The following is a 14,406-nucleotide window of genomic DNA, read 5'->3' on the forward strand; positions in this document are numbered from 1 at the left end:
AGTGTAGACTCATATAATCCAGTTCAATGCAGTTAATCTTCATTCTGAAACTGGGATTGGATCTTCACTGCACTATATCCCAGGATCTGATCTCAGATTATCTTCTTATTCCAGGTTATACAGTATGGAAGTGGAGATTCATATAATCCAGTTCAAAGCAGGTAATCTGAAATCAGATCCTTGGAAATAGGGCAGTGTAGATCCAGCCTGTGTCTACCCTGCCAGATAATCTGGGATACATAGATAGATTTATACATGAGGTCAGTTTATACAGTATCTACACCTAAGGCTGGATCTACACTGCCCTATATCCCAGGATCGGATCCCAGGTTATCTGCTCATCCCAGATTATCTGCTTATCCCAGTTCAAAGCAGATAATCTGGGATCAGATTCTGGGATATAGGGCAGTGACGAACCAGCCTGTATTATATGACAGTGCTGATCCATCATCCAGCCTAAGTGTGCAGAAGCAGAAGTGAGTCCAAAGATTTCAGTGGGCTGAATGAGGCTGCAGTTACACAGCCGGCATGACCATCAGTGCTTGCAATGTCTTCCCGGAGCTTGGAAAGATATTTCAAGATACAGAACAATCATAGTTCTAAGAATAGTTGCCGACTGTTCTGTGGCATGAATTAACTCCTTACCTTCTCTCCATGAAACTAAAACTAAATATCACAGTGCCATGAAACTGGTGGCCTGTGGTTTAAGTCAGCTTTAGGCTGGATCTACACTGCCTTATATCCCAGAAACTGATCCCAGATTATCTGCTTTGAACTGGGATAAGCAGATAATCTGGGATGAGCAGATAACCTGGGATCAGATCCTGGGATATAGGGCAGTGTAGATCCAGCCTTAGGTGTAGATACTGTATAAACTGACCTCATGTATAAATTGAAGGTGGAATTAAGGGGCAAAAATATAGATTTTGATCAAACTTGTGAATAGATTGAGGATCATTTCATGGAGTGGGGAAAGTGTGAGACCAGTCAACCTTGGCCTTTGCCACCATCATTTTCCACCTGGCATATCAAAAAGTCCACAAGCAGTTTTTTAGCAGAGATAATAGAGCAAATTGGTTTTTTTAAAGGTTTTCCCAATAAAGACAAAGCTCTTGCTTTTTGCCACTCTACTCAGAAAAGGAGATGGTTCTTTTTCATGACAGTCAAGATAAGAGTACTCGCATTGATCCCTGGATAAAACTACTTAGTTTTTGTAGGTCAATCTTTGATTAAAATGTCTAGATTCTGATCTCTGGATCTTACACACCACCCCCTAGCAAGTCTGGTCAGACTTCGAGGGTAGATTGTGACTTAGTACACAGTGTACTAAGTCATGGGTGGGCTACTATGGGAGGGGCAGAGCCCCCTTTTGTGCCCCTATGGGACATATGGAATATACCGTATTTACTCGATTCTAATGCTCACCGTTTTTGACTAAATTGCCTTCCTAAAATTATGGTGCACATTAGATTTGTGTAATATGGTATATCGTTATTTTGGGTTTCAGGGTTTTGAAAATTAAGGTTTTCCCCTGACGTTAAGTCCAGTCATGACCGACTCTGGGGGTTGGTGCTCATCTCCATTTCTAAGCCGAAGAGCCGGCGTTGTCCGTAGACACCTCCAAAGTCATGTGGATGGCATGACTGCATGGAGCGCCGTTACCTTCCCGCCGGAGCGGTACCTATTGATCTACTCACATTTGCATGTTTTCGAACAGCTAGGTTGGCAGGAGCTGGAGCATATTAGACCTGAGTAAATACGTGTGTGTGTGTCTGTCTGTCTATCTATCTATCTATCTATCTATGGTGTGTATATATCTCTCTATATATAAAAGGCTTTTGGCATCATGGCAACTCACAAAACAACAAAACCCCAAAACCCCCAAACTCAAAAATTGCCAACACAATCAATCATCCCCGCCTCAAGTAAGATACAACACAATTACACTAAAAACACAATCACAACAGCAACAACCACAACAGGTGACCAGGTACTCTTCACCCACCCTTGAGCCTTCCCTCCAGCTGTTTTCGACTTCAACTCTCACCATTCCTAACACCTTAAGCTTCTGAGAGAAAAAACAAAAGGGACTTAGGCTGTTACGAATGCTGGGAGTTGAAGTCCAAACCACCTGCAGCAAAGGCCCAAGTTGGCCCATGGCTGTATCCCAGGGCACAGACAAACTGCATTTAGACCTCATCCATACTACTGTCCCTAGAAAATACAGATTATCTGATTTCAACTCCATTATGTGGCAGTCTACACTCAAACCCCTGCCACACAACAATATTACCCAGAATACCATGGCACATCTGCCAATATCTCCTTTAAACTGGATTATCTACCTTGGCATTCTAAATAATATTCCTCTATGACATCGCCTTCACTTTACACTGCCATCTAATCCAGTTCAGTCTACATTTTATACAACTATGTACAACTGACCTCATATAATCCAATTCTAACCACCTAATATAACATTATAAATATAATATATAAGACTTACTATAGTATAATAATAGAAAACAATATGATCTCTAAAACCAGGAGACGAAATAAAGACCAACACTCGGAAAGCAGAGAAATTGGGAATTCTACAAACGAAACAATCAGGGCCAGCTAACACTTCCCAACAAAACATTCCTCCAGACAGTAAACAAACACCCTTTCAACCTGCAAGGCCATTAAAAACTAATCAAGGTGGCTAATTCCACCATTCAAACCTCCCACACCAACACTATTAACTCCTATTCAAACTGACCAACCAAGGATTCCGCAAGGTAAAAACCGACCAGGCTTACAACCATCAAGGCTATTCAATACTTTTCAACCAGGCCAAACAACATTTCCCCTACATACAAAACCCCCAAACTTTGAAACCACAACACTACTCTGTCCCATTCAACCTCGCCTAGCAACAATACCCTATGTACAAACCGAGCAGGCTTTTAACCTACAGACCTATTCAATACCATTCAATCTGGCCAAACAAGAATTCCCCTACTAAAAAAGTACCCACACTTCAAAGCGCCTCTTTGATTAATGCTACGACTCCAACCACTCCACAAAACGGCCAGACTTTCATGCTGCAGGGCTATTCACTCCTATTCCACCTGGCCAACAAATAATTCCTATAAGCCACAGCAACGCGTGGCCGGGCAAAGCTAATATATAGCAGATGCAAATCCAAAAGCAGATGCAGATCCTGTTAAAAATACATTGTGTTCTTGCAACCTATTGAAGAGTAAACTATTACAGCTGGAGAAGCAAAACATCTCCTTTTTTGGCTAGATGGTCAGTTTGGTGGTTTTGGAGGTGTCAAAGGCCACAAAGATATATGTGGCTCCAGGGCTGTACCTGGCCCATCCTTGTTTTAAGTGATGTTTTACCTAGGCTAAGATTTGCTGCCTTTGGCATGGAGGCGGTCAAGCCTCCCCACTGCTATCTGCTCCTGTCAGTCAGGTGTAATTGCGGACACAGGTGGGATCTTTCAATTTACTTCAAGAGCCAAGTATTTTAAGTGGCTGTCATGTGAAATATATGCCTGAGGTTTTCTCTTTGAAGTCCCGACTCTAAGTGCTTGCCCTTCCTCCACTTCAAAGGAAAAGCCCTATGTCCATCCTGATTCGTCATCAGCTAGGACTGCTGCTAATGTCTTTTATTCTTTCCTTTAAAAAAAAATGTCAAGTTTTAAAATTAAAAACCAGAAATCTCCCCAAGGGCTATAATAAATGTTGCAATTATGCTTGCCCTAGGCTGTTTGAAGGTTACCACATTGGCAGGTAGTAATTTGCCCCTGCAGTAAAAAAATATATATATTGCAATTGTGGTTCCCTGAGGCCCCTTCCACACAACTGCATAAAATTCACATTGAACTGGATTATACGGCAGTGTGTACTCAGATAATCCAGTTCAAAGCAGATATTGTGGATTATCTGCCTCCGTATTATGGGTTATATGGCTTTGTGGAAGGGCCCTGAGATGACAATCTCATTAAGGAAGGTTCCACCCCTTTCAGATCTATAGCAGTTATCGAGTGTCCATGTGTATGATCAGTAGATCAGTAGATGTGTATATTATGGCAGGAGAAAATCAGACCCACCCAGCTAATGAAAAAGGTTCATAAAGGAAATAAAACTTTTCACTGTCAGACACTGAAAACTAGTTCCTTACAACCCTAAATAGTTCCTTTCTTTGGTAAAGAAGACATAATTGCAAAACTTAAAAAGCAGAAACTTCATTCCCTTTTCAGTCTAATGATAACATTTTAGTAGCCTTTACAGTAGTGAGAAACTGTCCCTATTGATTGATGGAGGAGGAATGTCCCATGGCGCAATTGCAGCCCATACTGAACTTCAACCTGCAGCTCTAGTCCCATCTACACTGCTATATAATGCAGCTGGAAACTGCATTGTATAGTCCAGTGATTCTCAACCTGGGGTCCCCAGATGTTTTTGGCCTATAACTCCCAAGAATCCCTGCCAGTTTACCAGCTGTTAGGATTTCTGGGAGTTGAAGGCCAAAAACATCTGGGGACTCCAGGTTGAGAACCACTGATATAGTCAATGTAGTAGACTCATATAATGCATTTTATTTACAGCCCAATGGGTTCTGTATTAAATAATCTGAATTAACTGAATACATTTGGGGTACATATACATGAGAATGAAAGCAGTTTGACACCACTTTTTTCTGCCATAGCTCCATCTTACGAAATCCTGCAAGTTATAGTTTGGTGAGGCACCAGCACTATTTGACAGAGAGAGCTAAATACCTTGTAAAACTGCAACTCTCATGATTCCAAAGGAAAAAAGAAGAGGGGCCAACCAAAGGAAGGATGGAAGGGTGGCATCCTTGAAGTGACTGGCTTGACCTTGAAGGAGCTGGGAGTGGCGACGACCATGGGCTAGTCCATGAGGTCACAAAAAGTCGGAAGCAACTGAATGAATAAACAACAAAAAGACCAGCCTTTGGAGTTTGTGCATTAACAAGAAAGCTGATTTTATTGTAAACTTTCCTCAGATTTTCGGATCTAGAACAGGATATAAATATAAGTATGGAATGAACAGGATATACATATAGATATAAAATAATCAAGAATTAGAAACATTGTTAATGAAGCTTTTCATTTTCCTTGCAGCTGAAATCTACCCCAAACTGTATCACACTTGTTTTTTCTTGATCACGTACATGGCTCCCCTGTGTCTTATGGTGCTGGCCTATTTACAAATATTTCAAAAGCTGTGGTGCCGACAGGTAAATTCTTTTGCTTGAAAGTCTGCTTATGTGACCCATGTCATATTGACTTTTGCATGCCAAAATATTTATGTATTTCAGTAACAGGTACAGCTGCATGAATGGCACAGAGTAGAATAATAATATTGACATCTGAGAGAAATGAAACATGTCCCTATCTGCACACCCTTCAAAATATAATAATCAAGATCACAAAGCTACATAAATGTACACACCTTATCCATATTCTCTTAGTCTAGGCATCTTATGACCAAGTCTGAAGTTTTGAAACACAGTGCTTCCTATCAAAATGAACTTGTTTTCTTCAATACTGCAATAGTTATATCCGAGTTTGTTTGGTGTGTGTATGTGTGTGTGTGTGTGTGTGTCAGGAGTGAGTGACTTGAGAAGCTGCAAGTCGCTTCTGGGGTGAGAAAATTGGCCGTCTGCAAGGACTTTGTCCAGGGGATGCCCAGTTGTTTTACCATCCCGTGGAGAGATTTTCTCATGCCCCTATATCTGAGTGACATGAATATAGACAAAGAAGTGGTGTTGACACTTTTGAAGCAGTTCTATATCCTTGTTTTCTCTTTGAATCGAAAGCCTAAATTAAATGCATTATCTGGAGCTCCTGCTACTTCTATTCATGAAAAATCCCACATTTGTGTTCCAAGTGTAACTGCCAAAGTGAACAAGGCAATACATTAAAGAGAACTGAGCCAATAAAAATACTTTTTTGTCTGCCTTCCCTTGCCACCGTTGTACCAGCTGGGAAAAGTGCAACTTCTATAGTATGCCAACAGGAATTCGGCCATTAGCACACTTATGGTGATTTGCAAATCAGTCAGTGTGCTTGTTGCATTTTCCTTTTAGGGCTCTCTTCTTTCTGATTCAAAGGACCTTAAATTCAAAATAAAATGGAAATGGAAATTGTTTTGCAAGGCTGTTTTCATTTTACCTACTTAAAAGTGACTGCATATAAAGTCAAACTCTTGTGTGACGTGTGTGTATGTGATTATCTGCTTTGTAAGTACAGCTACTCAGATAGGGTAAGACTTTTCCCCTTAGAGTCAAATGTTGAAAATTAAGTTTCCAATTACTGTGCTTTGGTAGATTCCAGGAACTTCATCTGTGGTTCAGAGAAAGTGGAAACCACTGCAACCAGGAGTGCAGACCCGAGGGTTGAGGCCATCAGCAAGTTTAAGGATTAGTGCTGTGACAGCTGAAATCAAACAGATTCGAACCAGAAGGAAAACAGCACGTATGCTCATGGTCGTTCTCTTGGTTTTTGCTCTCTGTTATCTCCCAATTAGCATTCTCAACATATTGAAAAGGTAACCTTTATACACAAAGAAGAAACACACTGATGTAGGGATGTTCTGGTCTACAAACAACTGGTGGTGTTTGGAGAGTATTTAAGGGCCAAGAATTTATGGTGGGATTTGCAGCTATAAATCAGTTAGATAACCTGACTAATTATGGTACTAGTATAGTCCAACCCCCTTTTCTATGGATCCAATGTCCATGGTCTCACTTACTCATGTTCCAAAAAATAGCCCATCCCCAGAAGTATTTTGGAGCCTCTCTAGGGGTGCACCTACACTGTTGAATTAATGCAGTTTGATACTGTTTTAGCTGCCAGGCTCAATGCTGTGGAATCCTGACATTTTGTGTTTAGTGAGATACCAGCACTCTTTAGTAGATAAAAAGACCTTATAAAACTACAACTCCCAGGATTTCATAGTGTTGAACCATAGAAGTTAAAATGGTGTTGATTTACATTAAATTTACAGTGTAGATACATCCTTGATCCTCTAGTGTGACCTATGGTCAACCAGGTGCATTGACTGTATCTCTCCAAGGTTTCAGGAAGCAACTTTTTTGTTTTTTATCATAATCTGAGATCCCTTTATCTAGAGCTGCTGAGAATGAACTCCTAGTACCATTGATCTTACCAGATGTGACATCAAGATATGGCTGAAATAATTTATCATGGGCTATGTTACAAGATTTTACATATATTAGCTATGTGGTAGCGATGCTAAGAAATGCTCTTAATGAATTGCAGAGATAGATAAGGAGATACAAATTTGAGCATTCCATTGTCATTGGGTTCTACCAGTATGCACTGGCAAACCCTCTCCAGCATCTCAGTGCACAGTGGGACCATTGTGAATCAGTCCTGATGTCCATTGGTCCCATATATTGGTTCAAATGCACAGTGATCAGTTTTCTGGCTTCCCTGCATGTTCAGCTGCTAATAAACCTCAGAGGAAAAGGGAAAAAAGAGGAGAGGAATTCAGTGAGTCAGGAAGCAGGCAGGATGAGACAGCCTACCATCAAGGCAAAAATGTTCTGGTAGGCAAAAAAATGTGCTGTGGCATACCTGAAGAGAACATCTGCCTAAGTTCAAATTACATGTAAAACTAAAGATATCTGCTTGGGAGCTTCCAAGAACATAATCTGTGATTCCGATAAAGTGGAAGCCACTGCAATTGTGTAGGACAGTGGTTCTCAACCTGGGGTCTCCAGATGTTTTTGGCCTTCACCTCCCAGAAATTCTAACAGCTGGTAAACTGGCTGGGATTTCTGGGAGTTGTAGGCCAAAAACATCTGGGGGCCCAGGTTAAGAACCACTGGTGTAGGAAGAAGGTATTTTTGTTCAGCTCATCCTCAGGATGTGTGCACACATATACTCCACTTAGCAATGGTGTTAGTATTAAGAGAAACACTCCTGTTGATGCATTTCTATTGAGATTGTACCTAGGTAAGACTTCACATTCTCCTTTCTGCTTTCTACAGTCCCAATGAAAACTCCACACCCCCATTGTGAAATTATTTTTTAAATCCTGACATAGAGCCCTTCCACACAGCCATATAATTCAGAATATCAAGGTAGAAAATTCCACAATTTCTGCTTTCAACTGGGTTATCAGAGTCCACACTGGCATATATTCCACTTCAAAGCAGATATTGTGGGATTTTATTCAGCTGTGTGGAAGGGGTCATAGTTGCGCTTGATATACGTATTTAGCATGGTATGCCATTCAAACAAGAGGGAGGCTAAGGAAGACCAGGTGAAAGGAAAGAGCCATTAAAGGATTGCCAGAGTGCTTTCTCGAAACACCAGAGGGCACTCCAGTGTAACGGGTGAAGGAACTTGAGTTAGCTGAATGGGTCACTTTAAATAAGAAATTGTAACTATATGCAAACAGTAATATTGTTTGAGCAGTGACCTGCGTTCAAAGAACGGAGCTAAAAGTAATGTTCTGGAGAGCCAGAATCCAACTTGGGGACTCAGCTAGTGATTGCACTGTTATCAGTGAGGCTGGAAGGCATTTGAAATCAGCCAGCTCTGTAGCCTATTTTATCGGCACTTGTCTTCATTCATAGCTATTTTATCTCTTATTGACACTGGCTGTGCCAACATAGGCCCCTTCCACACAGCTGTATAAAATCCACATTGAACTGGATGATATGGCAGTGTGGACTCAGATAATCCAGTTCAAAGTAGATATTGTGGATTATCTGACTTGACATTCTTGATATGGCTGTGTGGAAGGGCCCATCGTATCAACAGTTTTAGTGCATGCACAGGATTCTGGTCTGGGTCTCTGTCTCTTTATTCATTGGGGTTCTGCTTGTGTTGCTAAAAATTGTTCTTGGATGCAGCTACACTATATAATTAATGCTGTTTGACACCACTTTAACTGCCCTGACTCAATTCTATGGAATCATGGGAGCGGTAGTTTTACAAGGTCTTTTCTCTACCAAAGAGAATTGGAGCCTTCCCAAAGTACAAATACCAAGATTCCATAGCACTGAGTCATGGCAATCAACATAGTGTCAAATTATATTAATTCTGTAGTGTAGAATGATGCATCCTTCTGCCTCAAACTGGAATACACAATGCAGTTAAGGTTTTGCAGAAAACTGTGTGTTCTCTAACATATTCATGCCCATTGCTTTCTGATTGTAGACAGGCTTCAAGATAATCCTTCAAAATATAACCCTAATTGGCTCTTGGTATCTGATAGGATCTATGGGTTTATATACTGAAGTGAGAGAAGACAATTGTATCCCTCTTGTCATCTGCATTTTAAAAACCATGGAAATATCTTTAGTGGTTATTAAAAGCAAAGCTAATGTGGGGTTTTTCTGTTTCTTCTCTCTCCTTTTTTGGAAGGGTGTTTGGGATGTTCAACCATGCCAGTGACAGAGAAACTGTATATGCCTGGTTTACCTTCTCCCACTGGCTTGTGTATGCAAACAGTGCTGCAAATCCAATTATTTATAACTTTCTCAGTGGTAAGCCAATTATCTATATCTCATGTTTTCACTGGCGAAAGCACAAGGATTAACTGATTCATCAAACTCTTTTATAAAACTCTTTCTATTCAGTTATGTACTTTACCAAATTTCACAAGGAAAGGTCACTATTCTCATTTTACAGACAGAAAAGAAGAAGTTTTAAAAATCAGTTGCTCAAGATTACTCAGTAAACAGATCCAAGATCTGTATGTTTTTTCCTGAGATAACTTAGGCCCCATCTGCACTGCCATATAATATAATTCAATGCAGGCAATCTGCATTCTGAAACTACATTATATGGCAGTGTAGATGGAGCCTTGGACCTCAAGTCTTTATTACTAGGCTTCTATCTGACTATGTTGTGCCTTTAAAATCTTTAAAGAAGTAGGGCTTTTTGAAAGAAATCTAGATCATGAGCATGCAGTTCTGATGTCAAAATTCACCCACAGCGAATTTATGGCAGCAAAGATGTTCAATTTGTAGTCCCCTAATGATTTTCTAACTAGGAACTTGAAAAAGACTGAATCTATACTGCCATATAATCCAGTTTCAGAATGCAGATTAACTGCTCCTTGCACAGAAAAAAAAACTGCTTTGAATTGGATTATTGAATTATATGAGTCTACACTACCATATAATCCATCTTGATGCTGTTAATCTGCATTCAGAAACTGGATTATATGGCAGTGTAGGTGGGGGCAAAAGATAGCAGAGATGTTTCAACTTCTAGTCCCCCAATGATTTTCTCATGTAGTCATTTGGGCTACAGATTCTTGGATTCCAACCCCCAGAACCTCTTACCCAGTAAAGCCACTGAATCTGGGTAGTGTTGTCCAAGAATGTACATTCCCCAGTTCTAGAATATGAACAGAGGGTGCTGTTCATATCATAGGAATCATAAATATGACACATTCATTTCAACCAGAAGGGGAATGATAACATATAAATAACTTGGAAAATGTATTTCATTGGTCATGCCCTTGCCTTGCCTGACTGTCTTCAAATTATAACAAATACCTTTTTTAAAAAAATCAGTTATGTTTTTCTGTGTGTATTGAATCATAATGTGTCACTTCTTATATTTGACTTGACAGGAAAGTTCCGGGAAGAATTCAAAGCAGCCTTTTCTTTCTGCTGCTTTGATGTCCGCCGCCACCACCATTATCACCACGATGAGCGAGTCAGAGGGCGGATAAGCACCGAAAGCCGAAAATCCTTGACCACTCAGATCAGCCATTTCGACCATGCAACAAAGATCTCAGAGCACGTTGCACTGAGCAATATAAATACGCTACCTCCGGATGGCACTGCACCTATTCACCTCTGGTAGTTCTACTTCCTTTTGGGTTGATCAACACCTTTGCCAACTGAATCTGTGCATCCCATTTGAACCAATTCACTGCAGACTGAAATGAAATGCCAGACTGTGAACTGATTGAAAACCACATGAAAATACCAGCTTTGTTTTCTAAAAGAAACCACAGCTTTGTTTAAAAGAGGGTGTGGTTTTCATGTCTTTTGCTTTTCAACTGTAAGAAAACATTATTTGGATAAGTTATTAAATTATTATTTTTAATATCATCCTTGGTATGATTTTCTGATGGGTTTGGTTCATCTCAATAGAGTGTAAGTCTTGAAATATTTCCAGTGACCGAGGTAAAAATATAATAGTGGAATAATACATTGGGCTAGATCCTATTGACAAGAGTAGAGCCATAGGATCGATCAGAATTATCTATGTGTTAACTTACCATTCAACATTTGATCCAATGGGTCTACTCTAGCTGAAACTAAATCACAGGGTTAACCAATGTGAGACTTTGGCCCCTTCCACACAGCTGAATAAAATCCTACATTATCTGCTTTGAACTGGAATATATCACACTGGACTCAGACAACCCATTTCAAAGCAGATATTGTGGGAGTTTTCTGTCTTGATATTCTGGGTTATATGGCTGTGTGGAAGGGCCCTTTGTGAAGTGGTGGACCATTTGTTTTTATTTATCCCTTTTTTAACATGTAGAATAGGGAGAGCTAACATGGTATAATGGTTTGGACATTGAAATATGGCTATGCATAGCAGAGAGGTGGACTGTATGGCCCTTGTGATGTCTTCCAACTCTATCATTCTGTGATTCTATGACTCTGGAAACCTGGGTTTGAATACTCACTGAGCCACGGACACCCCTACATTACCTTGGACAAGTTATACTCTCTCAGTTTCATAGAAAAACAAAGGCAACATCATTCTGAACTAATCTTGCCAAGATAATCCTTTGATTTAGGATCACCATAAGTTGGAAATGAATTGAAGGCACACAAGAACAACTACAACAGCAACAACAACATTGGCAGGGAAGACTAAGGTTGAGAGGTCCTCAAGATCTTCCATGGGAATTTGGAGAATTGCACTTCTCCCATGGTGTGCTCTATGTTTAAAGGGTTTATTGCCATCACTAAAGATCCCCATTTGCCATGTTTCTGCATTGTATTATGGCAAGGAAAGGCTTTTTGCTTCAACCAGGAATAAAAGAGAGTTTTTGAAGATGCAAAATGCCAAGAGGTCACTATAGTCTTCAATAATGGCCTTTGCAAGCATGTGCCAACTATGGATTGCTTGTTTTCTACCCTCAGTGTAGGGACACTTAGGGATGAAATTCAATCTTCAAGAATGGCCCCTTAAATAACAAACATATCTGCAAACATATGAGAAAGATCATCATGCATGGAGAAACTCCAGCATTTGCAGAAACTCGTGTGTGCATGGCCAGAAACTGTTTACACACACACACACACACAGAGAGAGAGAGAGAGAGAGAGAGAGAGAGAGAAACCTAAAGGGAAGACCTTAAAATAGGTCAACAGATAGTGAGCACACTCATTTTCATGTAATGTTGACCTGCTGCAGTTGTGTAAGAGGAAAAGAGTTTTCATTCTGGCAGAAGTACATTGTGTTGCAGGCTGCAATTGTAATGAAGTAATATTGCCTCCTTCAGGTGTGGTGAAACTACAGACTAGAGGTAATGGGGGGTCATCACAACTATAAAGCAAGCTAACATCATCATCCACCTTCTATGCTACCACTGGTAAAAGAAAATTTCCAAGGTAGCTCCTTTCTTGGAAACGTTTATACAGATGCTGGATGGCCATCTGTCAGTGGTCCTTTGATTGTGCTTTTTCTGCATGGTAGGAGGTTGGACTACATGGCCCATGTGGTTTCTTCCAACTCTGTGATTCTATGAAAATAGACACCAATTCACAATATTGCTCAGCTTTTGTTATATTATATTAATTATATTAATTATATTATTTGGTGTGTTCTGTTTTAAAATTTGGTAAAAGTTTACACCTATGTGTGAAAAATTCACAGTGAACCTCCTGCTAATGTTTAAAAAACAGTTTGGGGAGCTTTCCTAATCCTCTTTTAACACTATCCATTTCATGGTCATCAGAACATCTTGTGGTAGCAAGTCCCACAATTTAACTATGAAATGTTTGAAAAGGTGCTTGCTTTTATCTGTGCTGAGTCTGCTGCCACTTTTTAGCTTCAGTGGTTTACTCCGAGTTCTATGTTAGGAGAGAGATTGTCAACTTTCACCCTAAATAATTGAAAGAGTTTTCACTTTATCACTGAAAAATTTACTAGACTGAGCAGGGTAAAGTGAAGTCTGTCATCCACGTGGAATCTGAAGGCAATATTTGAAGCCTTTGAGTATCCTCCCATATCCCATTAAAAAAAGATACATCAATCCCCTTCTTGAATGCATGGAAGTATTTTGAGCTTATTTATTTACAGTATTTATATTATTTATTTATTTATTTATTTATTTATTTATTTATTTATTTACAGTATTTATATTCCATCCTTCTCACCCCAAAGGGGACTCAGGGCAGATCACATTGCACATATAAGGCAAACATTCAAAGCCATAACATAGAACAGAGACAGACGCAGGCACGAGAGGCCCTTGAACTCATGACCTCTTGGTCAGAGTGATTTGTTGCAGCTGGCTGCTAACCAGCCTGCGCCACAGCCCGGCCTATTACCTTTAGCTATTATCTTTTAAAGTAGAAAACATTGGAAGTTGGGGGATGTGGCCCTCTCAAACCCCATGGCAGGCAGGAATTTCTCTAAAAGTTGCCCACACCATAATAGACCTATGCATGTTTTGTTTTATAGTAATTTGTTCAAAGGGAATTTTTAAAATACTTTTTTTTCATAATTACGTCTTTGTTCTTTTTGCTGTGAGCCTCAGAAGTCATTCAATGGTCTTCCGTGGGCAAGTAGGAATTCAAACTCCGATCTCCAGATTTATAATCCAGTGCTCTAACCATTATACCATACTGGTTTTATCAGAACTAAAAAGCATCTCAAAGTCAATTCAGGTGGACATCATGTTGCCATGTTTCCAAATAGCAATAAGGGACCCCCAAAATTCAGAATGTGCAACACTGACAATCACAAAGCAGCTTAAGTCTAATGAAGTAGTAGCAAGTCCATGAAAGCTTATGTTAAGATCTTCTTTTTCTCAGCCTCAAAGATGCTGCAAGATCCTTTTGTCTACTGATTTAGAGTAAATATGACTTAAGAAGCATCTCCATTATACAATTAATGCAGTTTGAAAACACTTTAATTGCCATGGCTCAATGCTATAGAATCCTGAGACTTGTAGTTTGGTGAGATACAAGCCCTCTTTGGTAGAGAAGGCTATAGTCCTCATAAAACTACAACTCCCACAATTTCATTGCAATTCAAGTGGTGTCAAACTGCATTTATTTTACAATGTGTCTTGGAATTTTGCAGCTATTGTGTATCATGATATACAATAGCATAGAATTTTTTTTATATAAAACAACAAA

At 39.8% G+C, this 14,406-nt stretch overlaps 1 protein-coding gene across 2 annotated transcripts in view; it reads left to right on the forward strand.

Annotated features, from left to right (window-relative positions):
* hcrtr2 (hypocretin receptor 2) overlaps positions 1-11,127 on the forward strand; it is a 31,918-nt gene extending 20,791 nt beyond the window's left edge. For both annotated transcript variants that reach the window (XM_062983133.1, XM_003226072.4), the window contains exons 4-7: positions 5,141-5,256; positions 6,349-6,569; positions 9,422-9,543; positions 10,641-11,127. In XM_062983133.1, coding sequence (XP_062839203.1) covers positions 5,141-5,256; positions 6,349-6,569; positions 9,422-9,543; positions 10,641-10,876 — 695 coding nt within the window. In that variant the 3' untranslated portion in view covers positions 10,877-11,127. The remainder of the gene's footprint in view (positions 1-5,140; positions 5,257-6,348; positions 6,570-9,421; positions 9,544-10,640) is intronic.
* The last annotated feature ends 3,279 nt before the right edge of the window (positions 11,128-14,406 follow it).

This window comes from Anolis carolinensis, chromosome 1 (assembly GCF_035594765.1).
Source record: "Anolis carolinensis isolate JA03-04 chromosome 1, rAnoCar3.1.pri, whole genome shotgun sequence".
NCBI lineage: Eukaryota > Metazoa > Chordata > Lepidosauria > Squamata > Dactyloidae > Anolis > Anolis carolinensis.